This window comes from Myxocyprinus asiaticus, chromosome 49 (genome assembly GCF_019703515.2).
Source record: "Myxocyprinus asiaticus isolate MX2 ecotype Aquarium Trade chromosome 49, UBuf_Myxa_2, whole genome shotgun sequence".
Classification (NCBI taxonomy): domain Eukaryota; kingdom Metazoa; phylum Chordata; class Actinopteri; order Cypriniformes; family Catostomidae; genus Myxocyprinus; species Myxocyprinus asiaticus.
This window is the reverse complement of record NC_059392.1, coordinates 6,084,011-6,104,294: the sequence shown is the minus strand read 5'-3', so window position 1 is coordinate 6,104,294 and position 20,284 is coordinate 6,084,011. Positions and strand designations below refer to the sequence as shown.

The 20,284-nt window shown below is 36.8% G+C and overlaps 1 protein-coding gene across 2 annotated transcripts in view; it reads left to right on the top strand.

The window, feature by feature from the left end:
- The window catches only part of LOC127438022 (glycophorin-C-like), a 32,875-nt gene extending 13,594 nt beyond the window's left edge, over positions 1 to 19,281 (top strand). For both annotated transcript variants that reach the window (XM_051693239.1, XM_051693238.1), the window contains exons 3-6: positions 14,535 to 14,573; positions 17,221 to 17,265; positions 18,013 to 18,180; positions 18,333 to 19,281. In XM_051693239.1, coding sequence (XP_051549199.1) covers positions 14,535 to 14,573; positions 17,221 to 17,265; positions 18,013 to 18,180; positions 18,333 to 18,343 — 263 coding nt within the window. In that variant the 3' untranslated portion in view covers positions 18,344 to 19,281. The remainder of the gene's footprint in view (positions 1 to 14,534; positions 14,574 to 17,220; positions 17,266 to 18,012; positions 18,181 to 18,332) is intronic.
- Positions 19,282 to 20,284: the final 1,003 nt, after the last annotated feature.

The window sequence follows — 20,284 nt, the reverse complement described above, 5'->3', positions numbered from 1 at the left end:
TTATCATATGTAGGTATAGTAACGTGATTCTGTGAGACCAGTTTGGATAATTACCAGCAATATAATTTAAGATGCAAAATCTAACCAATGCTAATGGGCGAATGTTGGCTTTTATTTCTGAAAGTTAAAATCGTTCCATCTGAAATCATCAGTAAAGTGTCACTAAAGCATTTCTTTCACACATACACAGCACTTTGCAACATGCCGCCATAATTTGAGAGAATACAACCCCGTCCACTCATTTCATTTATTATTCTAAAGCTTCTCAGAAAAGAAACATTTTGTTCCATCTTCTCAAAACTGCCTCTGGAGCGTATCATCTATTTTTTTCTCCCATTCTTTCAAAAATCTTTTTTTTTATTCCCTAGAGTGGATGTGTTGGGTGTTGAGGGCATATCGACAACTGGCATTCTTATCAGGCAGAGAGATTTATATTTTTTTCAGCTGCGGCAAAAAAGTAGTTTTTACAGTAATGTAATTTCCTTTAGTGTTGATGCTCACGGCCTCCATGATGAAACGCATACAGACGGCCTGCTGATTTCTGCAGAAGTGGCTGTTGAAAATGTTCTGGAAAGGAAGGAAGAGAGCAACTAATACCAGCACCGTGTTTGTCTTTGATATAACAGAAAAGCAGCTCTCATTTAACAAGCGAACACACGTTCTCTAAGCTTACATCATTAGCATCACAACATTCAAATATGAGAGAATTTCCAGTTATATTTGGCTGAAACCACTGACAATGGCAGCCATAAGGAATGTTGTAATATTACGGAAAATCCAAGCAACCTCACCTGAAGCCCCTTCTGCCTTATTACCCTGTCTGTCTCTTTTTCACTCCGATGGCACCCTACCAAGGGAGAGAAGACAAATCAAATGACGAATCAAAGGGCCTTGTACCGCACGTCAGAGCTGACGAGATTTCTGACAGCTCCAATGCTGCAGTGCGTTTGATCATGGTGTACGTTTGTGTGTGAGTGTGTATGAACGCGTCTGTAGCAAAAAGGGAAAATGGCATGTCCATTCTGTCAGGTTCCTGGGGAAAGCAATGTACGCCTTTCTTCTGCGTACCTGTCGAGGTGTCTGGCTCTTTTCTTTTTTTTTTTTTTTTTTTGGCAAGGTTGGAGTGATTTTGATGTTTGAATCCAGATGCAAACTTTTCTATTCAGATGTTGATGATTTATCATATAAGAAGATATCTTTGCATGTATCTAACGTTATTATGTCATTTAATATCTGATGCAAAAGCAAATATACTATATGGCCAAATGAATGTTGACACCCAGAGTTTGGCAAATCCATTTTGAGACATTTTGAATTATTTTAGGCAGTCAATTTGAGCCATTGAAAGCGATCATTGAGTCATTTTAGGTGATCACATTGAATCTTTTAAGGTGATCATTTTGATCATTTAAGGTGGTCACTGAGTTATTTAAGAAGGTCTCTTTGAATCATTTTAGGTGTTCACTAGAATAATTTATGGTGGTCACTGAGTCATTTAAGGAATTCATGGAGTTATTTAAGGTGGTCACTGAGTCATTTTAAGTGATCACTTTGAATTAATTAAGGTGATCACTTTGAATCATTAAAGGCAGTCACTTTGAGTAATTTTAGTAGTTTATGGAGTTATTTAAGGAGATAATTTTGAATCATTTTAGGTGATCACTTTTGAATAATTCAAGGTTATCACTTTGAATCATTTAAGGTGACCATTTTGAATCTTTTAAAGGTCATTTAGTTAAATGGTCACTTTGAATCATTGTGAGTCATTTAAGCTATTATGTTAAATCGTTTAAGGTGATCATTTTGAATCATTTTGAGGCAGGCATGAGATTATTTAAGGTGGTCCCTATAAGTAACTTTAGGTGATCACTTTGAATCATTTAAGGTGGTCACTTTAAATCCTTTAAGGTGATTCATTTTGATCATTGAAGGTGATCACTTTGACTCATTTAAGGTGATCATTTTGAATCATTTTATGAGGTCATGGAGTTAAGGAGGTCACTGAGTCATTTAAAGAGGTCATGGAGTTAAAGAGTAATTTTAGGTGATCACATTGAATCATTTAAGGCAGTCATTGAGTCATTTAAGGAGGTCACTTTGACTTAAGGAGGTCACTTTGAGTCATTTTAAGTGATCATACTGAATCATTTGAGGTGATCACTAGAATTATTTGTGGTGGTCACTTTGAGTCATTTAAGGAGTTAATGGAGTTTTTTTAAGGAGTTCATGGAGTTATTTAAGACGGTCACTTTGAGTCATTTTAGGGGATCACATTGAATCATTTAAGGTGATCACTTTGAATCATTTAAAGTGATCACTTTTGAGTCACTTAAGGTGGTCACTGAGAGAAATTGTGAAACATTTCAAGTGGTTATGATGAATCATTTCAGGTGATCATTTTAAATTATTTAAGGTGGTCACTTTGAGTCATTCAAGGTGGTCACTTTAAATCATTTTGATTAATTTAAAACGATATGTTGAATCTGTTAAGGTGATAATTTTGAATACATTTAAAAAAAAAAAAAAAAAAAAAAAGGCGGTCAGTTTGAGCCATTGAAAGTGGTCATTTTAAATAATTTAAGATGGTCATTTTAATTTATTTAAAGTGATCACTTTGAGTCAATTAAGGTGGACACAGAGACATTTAACGTGGCCTCTTTGAGTCATTTAATGTGGTAACTTTGTGTCACATTACGCAAACAGTTTGGATCACTTTAATGTGGCCACAATGTGTCATTTAAGGCAGTCACATTGAATCTGTAAATGTGACCGGTTTGGGGTCACTATTTATATCGGTGTCACAACCGATATTATTTGGAGGTCACTTTGAGGTGCTAAAGCAGGTTATCTAACACCTTTTTTTCTGTCAGATATGCTCATTTCTGAATGCACCCATTGTGTCTCATTATTAATTGAACCACTTTGGAAATAATCATCCTAATTCGGGGCACTGTGTATGTACATGTATGGCCCTCTCCCTTTCTATCTCTCTGTCTCTTTCTTTCACATTGTCCCAGGGTTAATGAGAAAAAGGAGAACATCTGTCAGATGTGTGGAGCTTGTTGCCCCAGAAGTACCACCAATGTGTGTGAATATATGTGTGTGTTTGCCTGTGAGAGCTGTCTGCCCCAATAAGACCAGCTGTAGAACTTGAGGTCTCTATATAGGCTCATGGTGTCACTGTATCTGGCCCACAGAGGGGCAAAAAAAGGCGCCTCGGTGTGCCATAGTGACAGCTGGGAGATGATGGCTCAGATAAATTAATAAACTGTGAGAAGAAAGAGAATGTTCTCTGATCTAAATCAGGACATGCCTGGCATGATAGGCTTGTATGCTTTATTAAAAGTTTACTGTATCTTTAAAGAGAATGCGAGAGATAGAGAGAGAGAGAGAGAGAGAAAGAGAGAGAGATTGTTTTAAGGCATTCTGAGGTGAAGACTGCCATAAACAAAGGCAATTAAGATGGTTTGCTGGTCTCCCAGCCTGATTCTGGTCTGGTCTGCTGGTTTTAGATGGATTTGGGACACTTGTCAGCTGACAAGCTAAACCCCAGCTAGACCAGCTTGGCCAGGGAAGAAGCTAGATCTGCTTAAACCATCTAAGACCACCAAACCTTAGTTTAGGCTGGTAATCAATTGCAAATTGCAAAATCTGGGCACTTATCTGCAGGTCAGGCTGAGAGACCAGTTGGCCAACCCATTAAACCATCTGTTCACCGTCTACACCAGCAGAAGGCCAGCTAGACCAACTTAAACTAGCTAAGACCACCAAGTCTTAGCTTAGACTGGTAATAAATTCAGAGTTGAATCTCATGTGTGCCATTTTTCAACCTGCTTTAAACCAGCCTAAGATGGTTTTCTGGCCTTATCTTGTCTCCTAACCTAGTTCTGGTCATATTTGCTGGTTTTAGAGGGTTTTTAGGTACTTGTCAGAAGGTCAGGCTGAAAGACCAGCTGGCCAACCCACTAAACCAGCTGTTCACCATCTAGACCAGCAGAAGACCAGGTTGGCCAGGCTAGGAGACCAGCTAGACCTGCTTAAAACAGCTAAGACCACCAAGTCTTTGCTTAGACTGGTAATAAACTGTGAGTTGTGTCTCCTGTGTGCCATTTTTCAACCTGCTTTAAACCAGCCTAAGATGGTTTTCTGGCCTTATCTGGTCTCCCAGCCAAGTTCTGGTCTTGTTTGCTGGTTTTAGAGGGGTTTTTGGGCACTTGTCAGCAGGTCGGACTGAGAGACCAGCTGGCCAACCCACTAAACCAGCTGTTTATCCTCCAGACCAGCAGAAGACCAGCTTGGCCAGGCTAGGAGATCAGCTAGACCAGATTAAAGCTAAAATCACCCAACCTTAACGTAGACGTGTAATCAGTAACGAATCAGGTCTCCTGTGTACTACTTAAACCAGCCTAAGATGGTTTACTTGTCTCCCAGTTTGGTTCTGGTTTGGTTTGCTAGTTTTAGAGAGTGTAAGCAAGTTTAAAGTAGGTTTAAGTAGTGCATTGGAGATTTGACTCGCAACTGATTGCCAGTCTAAGCAAAGGTTCGGTAGTCTTATCTGATTTAAGCTGGTCTATTTGGTCTCCTAGCCTGTCCAAGCTGGTCTTAAACTGGTCTAGATAGTGTCAGCTGGTGTACCTGTTTGGCCAGCTGATCTTCCAGCCTGACCAGCTGGCAAGTGCTCGAAAACCCCTTTAAAACCACCAAACCAGACTGGAACCTGGCAGGGAGAACAGTTCAGACAAGCAAGCCATCTTAGGCTTGTTGAAGAGCTGCTTTAAATAGCGCACAGGATATCTTTGCTGGTTTAAGCTGGTCTAAATGTTTTACCAGCCTGGCCAAGCTCGTCTTTAGCTGGTCTAGCTGGTTAGCCAGTTGGTCTCCCAGCCCTGACCAAAAGTGCTTAAAACCCCTTTAAAACCACTAAATCAGACTGGAATACCAGCTAAGACCCGAAAACCAGCTTAGGCTGGTTTAAGCTGGTCATTTCAGCAGGGTAGCGGCAGCTTACTAGGCTTTGGAACAGAGCTCTTTTCCAGGTATCTTCAGTTCCAAATCTCTATATTTCTTCAGTTCATGGAGTCTGGTTCAAATTCTTCTGAAAATAGAGGAAGACATCCCTTTTTCATTGATTATTAGCATTAAGCAGCAAAGAATCTTTGGATACAGCAGACTCTTAGATGAATTTAGAATAGCAGATACAACTCTCTGAGTGCTTGAGTGGTTTCATCTTGCGCTCATTACCCTGAAAAATTCCACCATCTCCCTGTAATTGTCAATTCCCATTTAAACATGTCACAAAATAGCAGTGCAGTCATTGTTAGCGTGCTAGTATGCTCAAGCAGCTGAACCTGAGAATGTGGATTGCAACTGCAACAATTTGTGTTAAATTAGATCTTACACCAAAGACACATTGTTGAAACAGATTGATGCTTTGGAATTTTCACGCCAACTCAATCAGAAACAACGCTGACAAACTCATCTATAAGGTTACAGTGAGTTGTTCTCAGTTTACATAGTGAACATTATCCCTGTTAGAAATTATCCACATATCTCAGGAGAAGCAGAGATCTATAAGAAGTTTGTAAATGTTAGCAATTTATCAACTTACACTTATTACAGGTACAAACACCCTGAAGTAATCTGAGGTTAATCAGTCATTTACTCACCCCCATGTTATTCCAAACCCAAATAATTTTCTTTCTTATGCAGAATACTAAAGTAGATGTTTCAATAAATATCTCGGACCATATTTTCAATACAATGGCAGTGGACAGTTCCTCACTTTAAGCGTAAAAAAGGACCCAGAAGTATCATAAAAGTAATGCACTAGCTGCTAGAACACACTAATGTCTGCTATAACACCCCTTGTGGCAACGTTGAGAATGCAACACATACTTGCGTTATGTTAAGAATTGTCTTCTGACACATTTTGGAATGCACATGCTCTCACACACTCACAAGCATAGCCAAATGACCTCATTGGCAAAATCTTTATTTGATTTGGAGCAGCCATGGCTGTTTTTCCTCCTTTTCCCACAATCCACATGTTGCAACAGAAGATGCATCTTGGCCACGGTCACCCCACAGCTCTGCTGTTCAGATGCCAGCACGGCAGTTTCTCTGATAAGAGTTGAGGGATGGATTTAGTTGTGAACAACAGATTCACAATATGTCTTTTCCCCTGCAGCTTGTCTAAGTCGTATCGACAGTGTCGACGGAGCAATATTATATTATAATATTTGACAGCTATTTGACCAACTCAAACCGAGAATGGAGTCAACCTTGAGTATGTTATTCTCAGGACATTATCTGCTAAAGGGAAAGAAAGCACTAACCCTTTCCTGGTCATGCTTTCCTGTTGGCTAAGTGAACAGTTGTGTTCTGGTGATGTCATGGGTGCAAAGGGACTTTTTAAGTGACAGATTCCATGGCCAGGTTTTTGCAACATCATATAAGTTTCACTGGGGAGAGGGCGTAGTTGCTGTTAGCTTATTTCACTCCTCGGGTTGACACAGCTGGTAATTTAGTAAATTAACCCCTGACCCAAACCTAACCACAAAGCCTAACCCCTTACCCAAACCTTAAACCTAACCATGATTTTAATAGGAAAATAACTTCTGTGTACCACAGAAGAAAGAAAACACTGGGGTTTGAAATGAGATGAGGCAAGCATATTAAAGGTTGTATTGCATAAATAAATATGGAATGAGTACCCAGATTTGTTCACTGACATTTTCTTTCTTAAAATAAAGTGTTGGATAGGAGGCTAGATAAAATTTGATGCTTGTATTGTATAGATTTTAAATTCTGTTTGTTGATCGTTGGTCAATATGGAAATAAAAGTTGTACGAAAAAGTCATACAATGTCTGTTAGAGCTTGGCGCTAGCAACGCCAAGATCGTGAATTCCCAGGGAACACATTAACTGATACAATGTATATCCTGAATGCACTGTAAGTTGCTTTGGATAAAAGCGTCTGCCAAATGCAGAAATGTAAATGTTGCGCCATCTTGTACGAATTGTTACAAGTTGTCATGAGACTATGTTGGGTTTGCTGGTCTTAACTGGGTTAAGCTGGTCTATCTGTTTGGCCAAGATAGTGTCCAGCTGGTCTCCCAAGCTGTTTTTTAGCTGGTCTTCCAAAAATAAAAGTAATACGAAAAAAAGTTGTACAATGTCATACTATTTTGACGTCTTGTTCGAATTTTCATGAATTGTCATGAGACTATGTTGGGTATGCTAGTCTTAACTGGGTTAAGCTGATCTCCCAGTTTGGCCAAGCTAGTGTTCAGCTGGTCTGTCAAAAATAAAAGTCATACGAAAAAGTTATACGATTTCTAACGATTTCACCATCTACTAAGACATATTTTCAAGTTATCATGAGACTATGTTGGGTTTGCTGGTCTTAACTGGGTTAAGCTGGTCACCCAGTTTGACTTAGCTAGTTTTCAGCTGGTCTCCCAAGCTGTTTTTTAGCTGGTCTGCCAAAAATAAAAGTCGTACGAAAAAGTTGTACGATGTCTTACGATTTCGACATCTTGTACGAATTGTTACGAGATGTCATGAGACTATGTTGGATTTGCTGGTCTTAACTGGGATAAGCTGGTCTCCCAGTTTGGCCAAGCTAGTGTTCAGCTGGTCTCCTAAGCTGGTCTGCCAACTGCTGACCAGCTGACAAGTGCCCAAAACTCACTTGAAAACCAGCAAAACAGAACAACCTTTTTCTCTTTAGCTGTTGAAACAAAGCATGGCTATGTTCATAATGGAATACTAACTTCCTACTGTTTGAATAATGCACAGCCTTAGCTGGATTGCTGGTCTTAACTGATTTAAGCTGGTCTCCAAGCCTAGCCACACTGGTATTTAGTTGTTCTCCCAGCCTGGTTAAGCTTGTATTCATCTGGTTTAGCAGTTCGATTAGCTGGCCTCCCAGCCAGACCAGCTAACAAGTATCCAAAACCTTTCCAAAACCAACAAACAGATGAGCCTGGCTGAAAAACCAACTAAGACCAGCAAACCAGCATAGGCTTGTTTGAGCTGTGTTTTTGTTCAGCATGGAAGGACAAAAAAATGCTTTCAATAACCTTACACAAATGTGATTTTAGTCAGTAATTCTTTTTGAAAACACCTCACACATCTTGGTCAGAAAATCCATAGTTTTGAGAAACTCAAGCGAAGGACTAGAAACTCTATTTATCTGAAAAGAAGTTCATTTTATGCCCTGTGCCTGGCCAGTTATTCCAACCAGATACCATTCCCACATAATTTTCTGACTTCCTGTCGAAAAGCTGCAGTGCAGCTACTTATTTGAAGCAAACGTGCTAAAGGAAAATCACACCTCCTGTCCACACCTGTAAGGACTACAATAACAGCTCCTGAACACATGCTGTGGTGTGAGATAAAAACCAGCCCAGCACTCTCAAGATTTATACTGGCGTTTGGCAACAAAGATGTAAGAAAATAGATGGTGGTTACTATTTCAGGTTTGAAAGAAGCACAGACTATTTTATGTAAGAAGATTACTTTTTCCCCCCTACCACCGCTAATGTAACTAGTACGAGTAATTGCATGCCATTATGGACATACCCTTAGATTCACCTCAGATGGACATTGGAACATGTCTTATAGTATGTTTTCTGAGTGGGTCGATAGTATGTTATGTATGTTTGCTTAGCTGTTTCTTCATGTGTGCACTAGTATGGAAAGGAAAAGTCACTTTCATCCCTCTGAGGAAAATATTAAAGGTTCTTTTAGCATTTTTCCCCCAACCAATCATCTTGTCATATTGATTTATTTGAAGTGTGTATCTCTCTGCGTGTGTTTGTGAGGAAGAGTAAGAGGCTATTAGGTGAGAGTTTTATGAGGTGAATGGAAGGGGTACAAATGACTTCCACAGGGGGATGAACTTACAGCTTTATCTTATGGCTCTATTTAATTTCTTACTGTCTCTCTCTCTCTCTCTCTCTCTCTGTGTGTGTGTGTAGGAGTGTACAGTTTGCATTAATATGCTTTAAATTATACCAACAACTATAGTAAAGACCCCACAATTACCACACGCAGGCCTATTTTTTTACAGATGACTAATGCAAACATTCAGTCAATTATGCGTAATTAATTACACATTCATACACTGGCTTTTTAAATATCATTACACCCAAAATCCACTTTTATTTTATCACTAAAGGAATGTTCTGGGATTAATGCAAGTTAAGTTCTGTTAGCACAAGAAAGTAATTTTGTAACTCATTTGTAAAAATTGTGTTTACAGTAATGCATTTACAATGTAAGTCTATGGGGCAATGTATTGCATCGGTATAAATGTTCAAATACATGCTGTTTTGAAAGTATAGCCACAAGACTTAAACATTATTATACATGTTAAAATGAGACTAGTGTTATAAAATAGCTTACTATTAACTTGTTTGTAAAAAGTTATATCCAGTCTTTCAACTCCTGTCATGACCATGTAAAGCTGGTAAAAGTAGTCCCACCCAGTAAAAACCTTGGAAAAAAGGTATACATTGTACAAACTGTACTACAAATACAATACATTGTACATTGTATATTGTACATTGCATTATGTTTAATGTACTTTGTATATCAAATTGTATTATTGTGAAACACAATAAGGTTTTATTTGTTAATATTAGTTACCAACATTAGTTAACATGAACTAACAATAGATGATACTTTGACAGGGCTTATTATTCTTGGTTAATGTTGATTTTAACATATACTAATACATTTCTTAAATTAAAACCATATTGTAACATGTTAATGTATTATGAACTAACAATCTAACACTGAACAATTGAATTTTGATAAATTCACATTAACAAAGATTAATAAATGCTGTATAAATTGTTTATTGATAGTTCATGATACCCAATGCATTTACTAATGTTAACAAATAGAATCTTAATGTAAAATGTCACCAGAATTTACTTTAAATAACATTAATGTATTTATAAATTCTTTCATTCAATCCCATGTTTGTTTGTTTGTTTGTTTGTTTTTTATGTGTAATAAGTACATACACATACATGAGTATAAAAGTATAAAAGGACTCAAATATAAATATTTACAAACTTGTACTGCATTACCTGTTTAAATACTGTTATTATCTGTGTATTCATAATGTCTCTCAGGTGTTTGTGTTGTGAGAAAAGCAAAAAGAACCAAAATTGTTTAAAAATGTCCATATGTGCATTAGCCAGAAAAATGAAAAGAAAATAAGGTCTCTCTTGATTTATCACAGCGGGGTCAAACTCTATATGGGTCAGCTGCCCAGTACACAGTGCTTTGTACGTTCAGCAGTGATACCGTTATGTATTAAGTTTGCGTATTAGATATTTGAAGACTTCCAGTGACTGTAAATGTATTGTTTATCTCAATATAGTTGTAATTATGATCGTAAATACCGTCAAGGAACAAATGTCTTGCCAACACAAACAGCTAGTTTATAAAAAGTTTAGAAGAATCATTAAAAAAACTTCCGTACCATCCCTGGAGTCACGAGTTCGAAATCCAGGGCATGCAGAGTAACTCCAGCCAGGTCTCCTAAGCAACCAAATTGGCCCGGTTGCTAGGGAGGGTAGAGTCACATGGGGTAACCTCCGTTTGGTCGCTATAATGTGGTTCGCTCTCGGTGGGACGCGTGGTGAGTTATGCATGGATCCCGCAGAGAATAGCGTGAAGCCTCGACACGCGCTATGTCTCCACAGTAATGCGCTCAACAAGCCACGTGATAAGATGCACGGGTTGACGGTCTCAGAAGCGGAGGCAACTGAGATTCGTCCTCCACCACCCGGATTGAGGTGAGTCACTACGCCACCACGAGGACTTAGAGCGAATTGGGAATTGGGCATTCCAAACTGGATGGAAAAAGGGGAGAAAAAAAAAAACTTCCGTAAGTGCATTAGCTAGAAAACTAAAAATATGTATATTTTCTTTTTTTGGTTTCTCCCAGTAGGGTCAGACTCCATACGGGTCAGCAGTCCCAGCAGTCCCAGCATGTGATGTTTTTAAGTAAAAAACTGGCCGCCTATGTGTGTACTCGCCACACGGCCAGTGTCATTCTCATCTCTTGCATCTATCAATTCCTACTTCCCTTAATAAATAAGAAATATGTTTTTCTCATCTTTCCATTTCAGTTCTTATGTAAGAAATGGAATAACCAGAAATGGAAAGACAGTGAGGCTTAAAAGTCATTTGGAACCATTCCCCACTAATGGGAAAAATACATCAATAATACAACAAAGCCTTAAAAAACGAATGCAATCAATTTCAGTGAGGAGGGTTGGAATTCTGTAAATGTTAGGCCATTTTAAATTGATGCACTGTTAAAACCAATACCATGCTTGAGGAACAAAAAAGCTAGCATTCTCAGACTGAAGCACAAAGCTGTTTTTTTTTTTTTTTTTTTTTTTAGGGATGCAATTTTTAGGGCCCCTAGCCCTAAAGACTTTTAGTTAAGCATCAGCTAGAACACACTGGAAACCACCTAGCAATGGCCAAGCAACAACTCATAACACCTAAGCTACTATGTAGCTTGTACAACCTAAAAACCTTCTTGAGGTGAGCGCCTCTCACATTTTCTTTTGAAACGTAATAAATATAGTTGAGATATCTGCATTATAAAACTTTCTGAAATGAAAATTCCTGTATGTGCAAATCTACATAGGCATTAACTATGTGTATAAAAACACACACACACAAAAAAACATAGACTAGCACTAGCGCAAATGGCATTGAATTCACAATTGATTTAAAATAGAGTTCGATGTTAGCATGTTGCTAAGCTAATGATGATAATAAGCTTCATGTCGGTCTCCCTTCACTCTTAATCTACTTATAAATTTGTGCATATCGGAATATTTTGCAATCGTAAAACATATTGTTTCAATACTTATACTTAACAACAATAGTCAATAGTTTTATATATTCCCATTTTTTATTTTTTTATTCATTGACATCATTCGCAATGCTTCATGGGATTGTAGTCTGTGCCCTCATGAAAGACAGTAAGTACACAGCCTTGTACCTTTGTCTTTATGTCCGATTTTCAAATACGTTTTTGCCACAAAACAAAGTTTGTGATGTAATTCTCCTCGGAGCTGGTTGGTTTGGTTCATGGTTTACAAATCTTTTATTAAGGATTTTATAAAAAGTCTATGGAAGTAATGAATTGGGAAAATACTTCCGAAACCCAGACTGATGAGAAAGTGGGTGGGCACTGTTATGCTCTATAGGCTTTGCAATCAGTAAACTATCCATCCGCAGTCCAAACAGAACCGCCTCTCGACTTCATTAATATGGCGAAATCTATCAGAGAGATATTCTTTAGGACCCGAGCAAGCCGTCTGTCAGCATGCCTGTCTTAAAGAGACAAACACTGTTTGGACCTGACAAACAAAAGCTGTTATTTTGACAAATTGCCCCATAGATTAGGGACTGTTTTGAAAGCTGGCCCCCTGAGGTGTGCCGGAAGCGAATCTGCACCAGGTGTTTGTTTGTTTGTTTTTACGGCGGCTGAATGTGGGGCAGGTGGGTTGGGTTATAGTGATGGAGTGACTGACAGATGGCGGGGCCCTGGCTCTATAGGGGACGTGTATAGATCAACATGTTTCTCCCTCTGCATCAAAGGGAGGTTTTGAAAACAACGCTTTAAACAACACTCAAATGAGAAACGTTTGGCATGTAAACCTCACCTTGCTTTGATTCAAATTCAGTGTGGATTTTATGTTTTTGTGTTTATTTTAAGTGTGTGGCACTAATGGAACAAGGGTGACAAAAAACAAGTTTTGTTTTGGAGGATGTTGTGCCACTAAAATCAACTAAAATATTTACCTACTGGAAATAATCTATCAAATTAGTTTCTGTTCATTGATAATTGTTTATTCATACCTTCCGTGATCAACTGGAACAACCCAGTCTCATGACAATGTTGTAATAATAGTGCGAGATGGTGAAATTGCAAGAAATCGTACAAAAACGTACAACTACTCCCATAGAGAAAAATAAACCATCGAATGATGTTATTACGATTTTTCCTAAGTGCAACCCCTGACCCAATCCTAAACCTAACCATAATTTTGATAGGAAAATTAAAACTGAATGAAACGAGGGAAGCTTATTACAGGTTATTGACATACAGCAGCCATTTGTTTTGCATAAATAAATATGGAATTAAACTTAGTTACTAAATTTCTTTCCTTTCTGAAAATAAAGTGTTGAACAGGAGGCTTTTAATCCCCTTTTTTGGACTGCCCCCTACAATTTTTCACACTCTAATTTAAAAGCTCACCATATATACATATTTTGGACTTATTGCAAAAAATTGATGTACTTTTTCATAAAAACCCCCCTAATAAAAATAAATAAAAAATACTCCAATTATTTATAAATAATATTGTATTTGTTTTCAATATTATGATAAACAGAAATATATATATATTTTTGTTGTTTTTGTCCTAACTTTGTAAGCATGTAATTTTGGTTCTCCTGATTTCATTCCACTAGATGGCAGCAAGTACTAGGAAAAATATTTTTTTCTCTATCACCTTCCATCACAAAATGCCGATCTGAAATGTAGGTGGCGCTCTAATGCATTTCAGCCATCACAGATGTGCTCGTCCATAGACATTCAGTCTAATTTTCAGTTCATGCACCACCTCCATTGTTTCATCAAATATCTCAGCCTCTGAGTGGACTAGAAACTCAATCTAGGTGTCATCAAAAAGCTAAGATTTTCCCCTTGCAATGATTTAAATAATTGTATCACCAATAGTCAATAACATATTTTTCCGATGATTTGTTTAGCATGTTTTTCCTGCCTCTCTAGCTGTAGAGAGAACACACTCAGGCTTGTTTGACACTAGCGATAGCACATGATGAGGACACATTCTTCAGGGATCTCGAGATATGTTTTTCTAAGTTATAAACTAAGGTTAACTTGACACAGTGACCTAAGAACGCAGTGTTTATGACACGACGCAACCAAAGTGAGATGCTCCAAAAGCATCCGTCTGACACACGTGTACGTTGACGTGTCCTTAGAAAAGCGCTTATAATAAATTTACTTCAGAAAGATTGATGAATTTAATTGCAAAATGGATTGATCCGGTTATGTTCAATGATATGGTAATAAACAAAATATTGCATTCTAAAGCCACTTTTTGTATTGTCTTATCAATGATTTACTCATCTGCCACAATAATGTCATGCATTTTAAATGTCTGAATTATTATATTTATAATATATTTCTAATTATATTTTTTCCAATTAATTAATTAATTAATTTTGTTTTCACTATTTTCTCAAATGTTAATAACTTTTTTCTGCTGATGTAACCGAGGTCACACGAATGGGGAAAAGTAATTTTAACCAATAACATCATAATTTAACAATTCATGATTCAATCCTGATAAAATCATTTTATTATTCTGTTTCACATGGGGAAACGTCACGTTACTGAAGGTAAATGCTTCATCATGTAATTCATCATTTTTTCATTTTTATTTTCTGTCTTTCAGTGAATAATGTCACAGACACCACAGAGGGCCAACTGATCGGTAAGAAAACAGTTTCTGATCCATTCATGCAGAGCAAAACCCCTGACAAATAAAATGGAATGGTGTTAACTAATTTACCAGAACTGTAAATACCAAAGGAATAATAGCCAAGCATTGGGCCTGCAAGGCTTTTTGCAATTTGTGTGTGTGATTGTGCATTAAACAGATGGATGTGTGTAAATGAGGCTGAAACAGACGAGATTTTGGAGCTTTAATGAGCCTCGGAATGGCGGGGGCATGGTGCTAAAAAGAATAGAAAAAAGGAGAGACAGGTAAATGGAGGAAGAGAGGGCAGAACAAAGCTAAAAGGAGAGAATCTAGAAGATGTCTTAATTAGAATCGTTCAAGTTTGGGCTCTTTATTCACAGACGGCGAGTTTACTCGTACAGAATTTTCCAACAACAAAATGAACAGACGTTATTTTTTGAGGTGGTTTACTGGTCTTACTGCTCTGATCACTGGTTTTAGAGGGGCTTGGGCAGGAGTGGGCGTGTACAGCGATGTTTAACACTATGCAAATTAAAACTGCTATATGTGTGCAACACAACATAGGCAGTAACTATTTGTACAAAAACACATAGCATTGACAAGCACTAGCACAAATAGCTTTGAATTTACAATTGATATAAATAGAGTCTGGCGTTAGCTTGTTGCTAAGCTAATGAAAATGATAAGCACAAAATCAACATTGCGCACAAGAAAAAGAAAAAAAAATAGTCCAGTTTTAAATAGATTGAACTATTTCAGGGGCATTATTTATAATATGATCAATGAAAACATGGGTAAATGCTTCACGCTGCAACCCCTCCAATGTTCAAGCCAAATCTACACCCTAGAACTATTTTATCGATACATTTTGGCATTGAAAGAACTATTACGATCAACATTTCTCTCACTTCATTCACCTCATCTTGAATTTCTTCCAGATCTTAGAAGTCAGCATAATCATGCTGCCTAACAATGTAGGCAGCACACTATCACAGCAACACTATCCTTCTCTCTTCTATTTAATTCAAGGTGCTTCATAATCATGATGTCCTATCCGCGCCTCCTCCTCTCCTTCCATCCTTCTCTCTTATTGACACTTGTACCTTAATGACTTGGAGTGGGCAGTGCATTTAAAGCGCTGATTAATGAAGCAGTAATGATAGGCTAACACCTAGATGTAGCAGGTAATTAAGCATTAACGAGCTGTGCAAAAAAACACACACACACAAGACCCTATCACACATAATGACACATTATGGCCAAGGGCTTTTATTGGCCAGAGGTTGCTCTTTCAGAGCTCAGGAGACTTAATTGCGATCTCAGTTATGTTTCTCATAAAATTCCTTATTTTAAGAATATAGAAACAAATTAGACAATTGTTGACATACAGTGAGAGTATGGAGCTATAAATTAATGTCATTCTAGGGGAATTTGGCCACCGTTTGAGAAATTGATGAGATTTCTTCTGAAACTCAATGAGACACAAATGAGATCACTAAGGTCTTTTTCTCAGGGATAAAATCTGACAAGCATGAAACTTAAGCCAATATGCCAAAGTTTACTTTGGTTTTCAGAGTGCTAGAAATTTGGAAATTCATCGGCATAACTGTGAAAACTAATATCACAGTTCCTGCAAATGAGCATGTTTACATGCATGTTCTTTCACCGATTAGGCTAGTCACGTCCTATATCAGTGTAAGGTCATAAACAGCTTAAGAATAAACTGATCAACATGGGTAGACTTTTTTCCCATTACCCTGATTTTGCGTTGCATGCAAACACCTTTACCAACGTTCTTAACGGTATATCTGATGTACGCAAGTGTTGTGCTTATGCCTCTTCAGGGTTTGATGTCAAAAGCAGACAACTCAATTATTTCAAATATCATGTAAACACGGTTTTCTTGTTTTGTCAGGTTTTTTTTAAATATGCTGATTTTGAGAGGTATCCCAGGGGAAGCATATACAAGGAGAAAACCAAGGGACCTAAAACTGACCCCTGTGGCACTCCATACATAACTTGTGCTTGATCTGACAATTCCTCATTTACACAAACAAAGTGGTAGTGGTCAGTAATTAACTACAAATTACTAGTTATTTTTCTTAAAAAACTGTAATAAAATTACTTCAGTGATAATAATTAAAAGTTGCTTTTTGAAAAAAAGTTTCAAAGAAATGTTTGTAGTTCCGCTCAACAAATTCGAAATAATGTCTTCCTTTTTTATTTTCCTTAAGCTGTCACAGAAACATTGAGGTAAACATTAACATAATTCATGTTGTAAATGTGTTATTTTAGAAATGTGCAATCTAAATAATGTACTGTAAATAGCTTCAGTAACTAAGTAAGTTTGAAATAACCAACCAATTAAAGAGATCTCATCTGTGCCTTTTGTCTCCTACGGAAAAGCCTGAAATGAATAAAAGGATGCTGTCTATTTAAATCTAACATCTGCTCTCCACTCCATAGAACTTCATCAGTTATCACATAAATTGCCCTCTTCATGGTCCTTCCTCTGCAAGATCTGCTCTCCCTCCTTTTAAATACAACACTAGGATTGTTTTTAAGTACAGCAAGTTTCTTTAGGGAGGGAGTAAAATTCAATCACTGATTCAATGAAATTACATATCTGAATGTTGTTGTTTGTCTGCCTGTGTTTCAGAAATGGCTCCTGCCATCTTTGAATCTGTGGATAGCATTTTGTTGGGTAAGACCGCTATTATATTTGAGAAAGCTACAGTATAAAAGGCAAAGATTGTCTGTTTAGCCCTTTGCCCTTAGTGGGCAAAGCTGGAAGTGTTGTTGAACGTATGGGCATGTGTAAGCTTCATTTTTGGAGTGAAATGTCCACAGAGTGGCGCCAAAAGCGAGTTTTATTTTTAGTTGTAAATGATACTTTATTAATTGCATAACCAAAACCCAACCCTAAACCTAACTGCCAGTGGAGGGAAAATGTCATTTTAGAGCGAAAATGCAACCTCAAAATCATGCTTACCATTAATTTTAAGAACGCGATTACTTCTTAGTGTCCTCGGGACCAGAACCCGTGCCTTTGAGGCTGCTTGCACAGTGTGCTTTCAGTAGTGCCACAGGAAAAAGGTAAACATGGTTGAATTGATCCAAAAATGTCTGATGGGGCAATGGCACTTGTTGGTAGCTTGGCAGAATGAAATTGATTTAAGGGTACCAAAACGTTCAGTAGCTACAAACAGATTATTTAATCAAAATGTAATAATTTGTTCCACCTCTGAAACAACTTTCCTTTACAACTGACGTTTTACAATCCAATTATTTTCGGATAAATAAAATCAAGTCCCACCCTTTCTTGTTGAGTATCAGATTATGGAAGTAAAATGGGTTGTGAATGCTTTTTCATGTTGACTTCAAATAATATATATATATATATAATGTTGATTTCCTCATTTCTTCTGGTACTGCTATGGGTGTTCCATAGGAGTCTCATTATTAGCTGTTGCTGTGGTGTTACTGCTATTGTTGCTGGTGGTTCTTCGGTATATAGCTCATCAGAAGGGCACCTACTACACCCATGAAGAAGCTTTAGCACTCAAGAGTGACCCAGAGGTACAGGAGGTCCAGAACATGCCAGAGGAACCAGAAGAAGGTAAAATAAATATACAGTATATCTTTATAAAGGAAACAAGACAAAAAGCATTTTATTTAAAGCCTTAATGATTAATTATTTTCCATTGCAATCAATACTTTTTTATTGTTTAATTTTATTTCTAAAGTTACTGCCGAAAATCTGTTTTACAGAGGAGCAGTAGTATCTTCTGGTGAGACGCGTTGGGGGACGTTTCCTGTGCGAAGGGTATATCTGCAACAAAAGGATCTGCTGTGCTTCTTCTTCCTCTTCGCTTTCAAATCACATACGTCATTTCCAACAGATGTCCTTTTCTGACTTTAAACCCAATCACTCCAAAACTGAAATAGATTCCAGTGCAGAGATGCACACTTCCAACATATTTTACTTTCGTGCCTCGTAGAATACTCCAATGTGAACAAAGTTAAATGTTTTTTTAAAGGGATAGTTCAACCAAAAATGTTAAATCTTCATCATTTACTAATTTACTCATCCTCATGTTGTTCCAAACCCATATGACTTACTTTCTTCTGTGAAACACAAAGAGATGTTCGGCAGAATGAAATCCTCAGTCACCACTCAGTTTTGTTGTATTTTTTTTTTCTTTTTTTTTTTTTCATACAATAAAAGTGAATGGTGACTGAGGCTAACATTCTGCTTAACATCTCATTTTGGGTTTGGAACAACATTAGGGTGAGTAAATGATAATAGAATTTTCATTTTTGGATGAATTATCCATTTAATATACTGTAACTTTTACCTTTGTCCAATATTAAATTGTTGTTGTTGATTTTTTTTTTTTTTTTTTTTTTTAAGTTTAGCACTTTTTTTTTTTTTTTTAAATGTGTGTTTCGGAATGTGATGTACTTTTATACCTTGTAACATTTTTACCAAAGTTTACATGGTTTGTTTACAGTGAAAGTCTATTATATCTTTTCAAGTATAATATTATATATTATATGCAGTATATATTTTCTTTTCAGCTTTAACTTTGAAAAGTGAGAGACACTTGATAAATGATCTTTCAAAAGAAAAGTTTTGCATGCTTTTACTGACAATCGCTTTAAACAGACATAAATGGAATTACATTATAACATGATGGAATGATTTATATATATATATATATATATATATATATATATATATATATATATATATATATATATATATATATATTCTTACTTGTACTACTGTGGAAATTTAATAAAAAGTTTCCATGACAATTTCTGTAATAGGAGAAGCTCTTTAATTATTTGACATCCTTGACAAATCACATCGCCACCATATGATATAAAGTCAAACTCATGTCTTGTACAGTAATAGGAATAATGTCACTACAAGAAATCAACATGCCACATGGTTACTCAAAATGTGCATATATAACCTATTTATAACCCAATTAAATCTGTGTGTGATTGTACAGTACATTGAGTGCTAACGTTAAATAGGCTCACTACATCTATAGATCTTCAAAGGTTTTCAGCTTCTCATTATGACAAATCCATTTAATTAAAAATGAGAATTACTTAAGGTAAAAAATATCATCCACACATGCACAGCTCTGATCACAGCCTGATATCTGAACAACCTAATTTGCAAAGATGCATATACGGCCGCAGTTCTACGTTTTTAAAACACTTAAAGAAATAGTTTGCCCACAAATAAAAATTATATTATTATTTACTCATCCTCAAGTTGTTCCAAAGCCATATGCTGGTATTTTTTTTAATGGAACAAAAGTTGGAATTTTAGAAGAACATTAACCCTTTCAGAAAATTCTTACCTGCTCATCTGAAATGCCTGTCTGCTTTCCTCACCCTGAAAAAAACAACTGATCATTTTTATTTCATTTTAACATCTTCACTGTCTCCACATATGACTCATGTGACAGATTTCATGTTTTCTAAATTCATAATCAATTTTTATGCAGGTAACAGACCTACAGATCAAAACTGCACGTGTTGTCAGCCACTGACTATGTATTGTGAGACAAAGTTTTATTCCTGCAGGCGGCGCTTGATGCTCTGGAAACCGAATCTTCCATGCATCTGCATTTAAATCTCAGAATGTTTTATATCCCTTTGGAAACATTTTACACTGGATAGTTATTTTTAATAAAAAATGT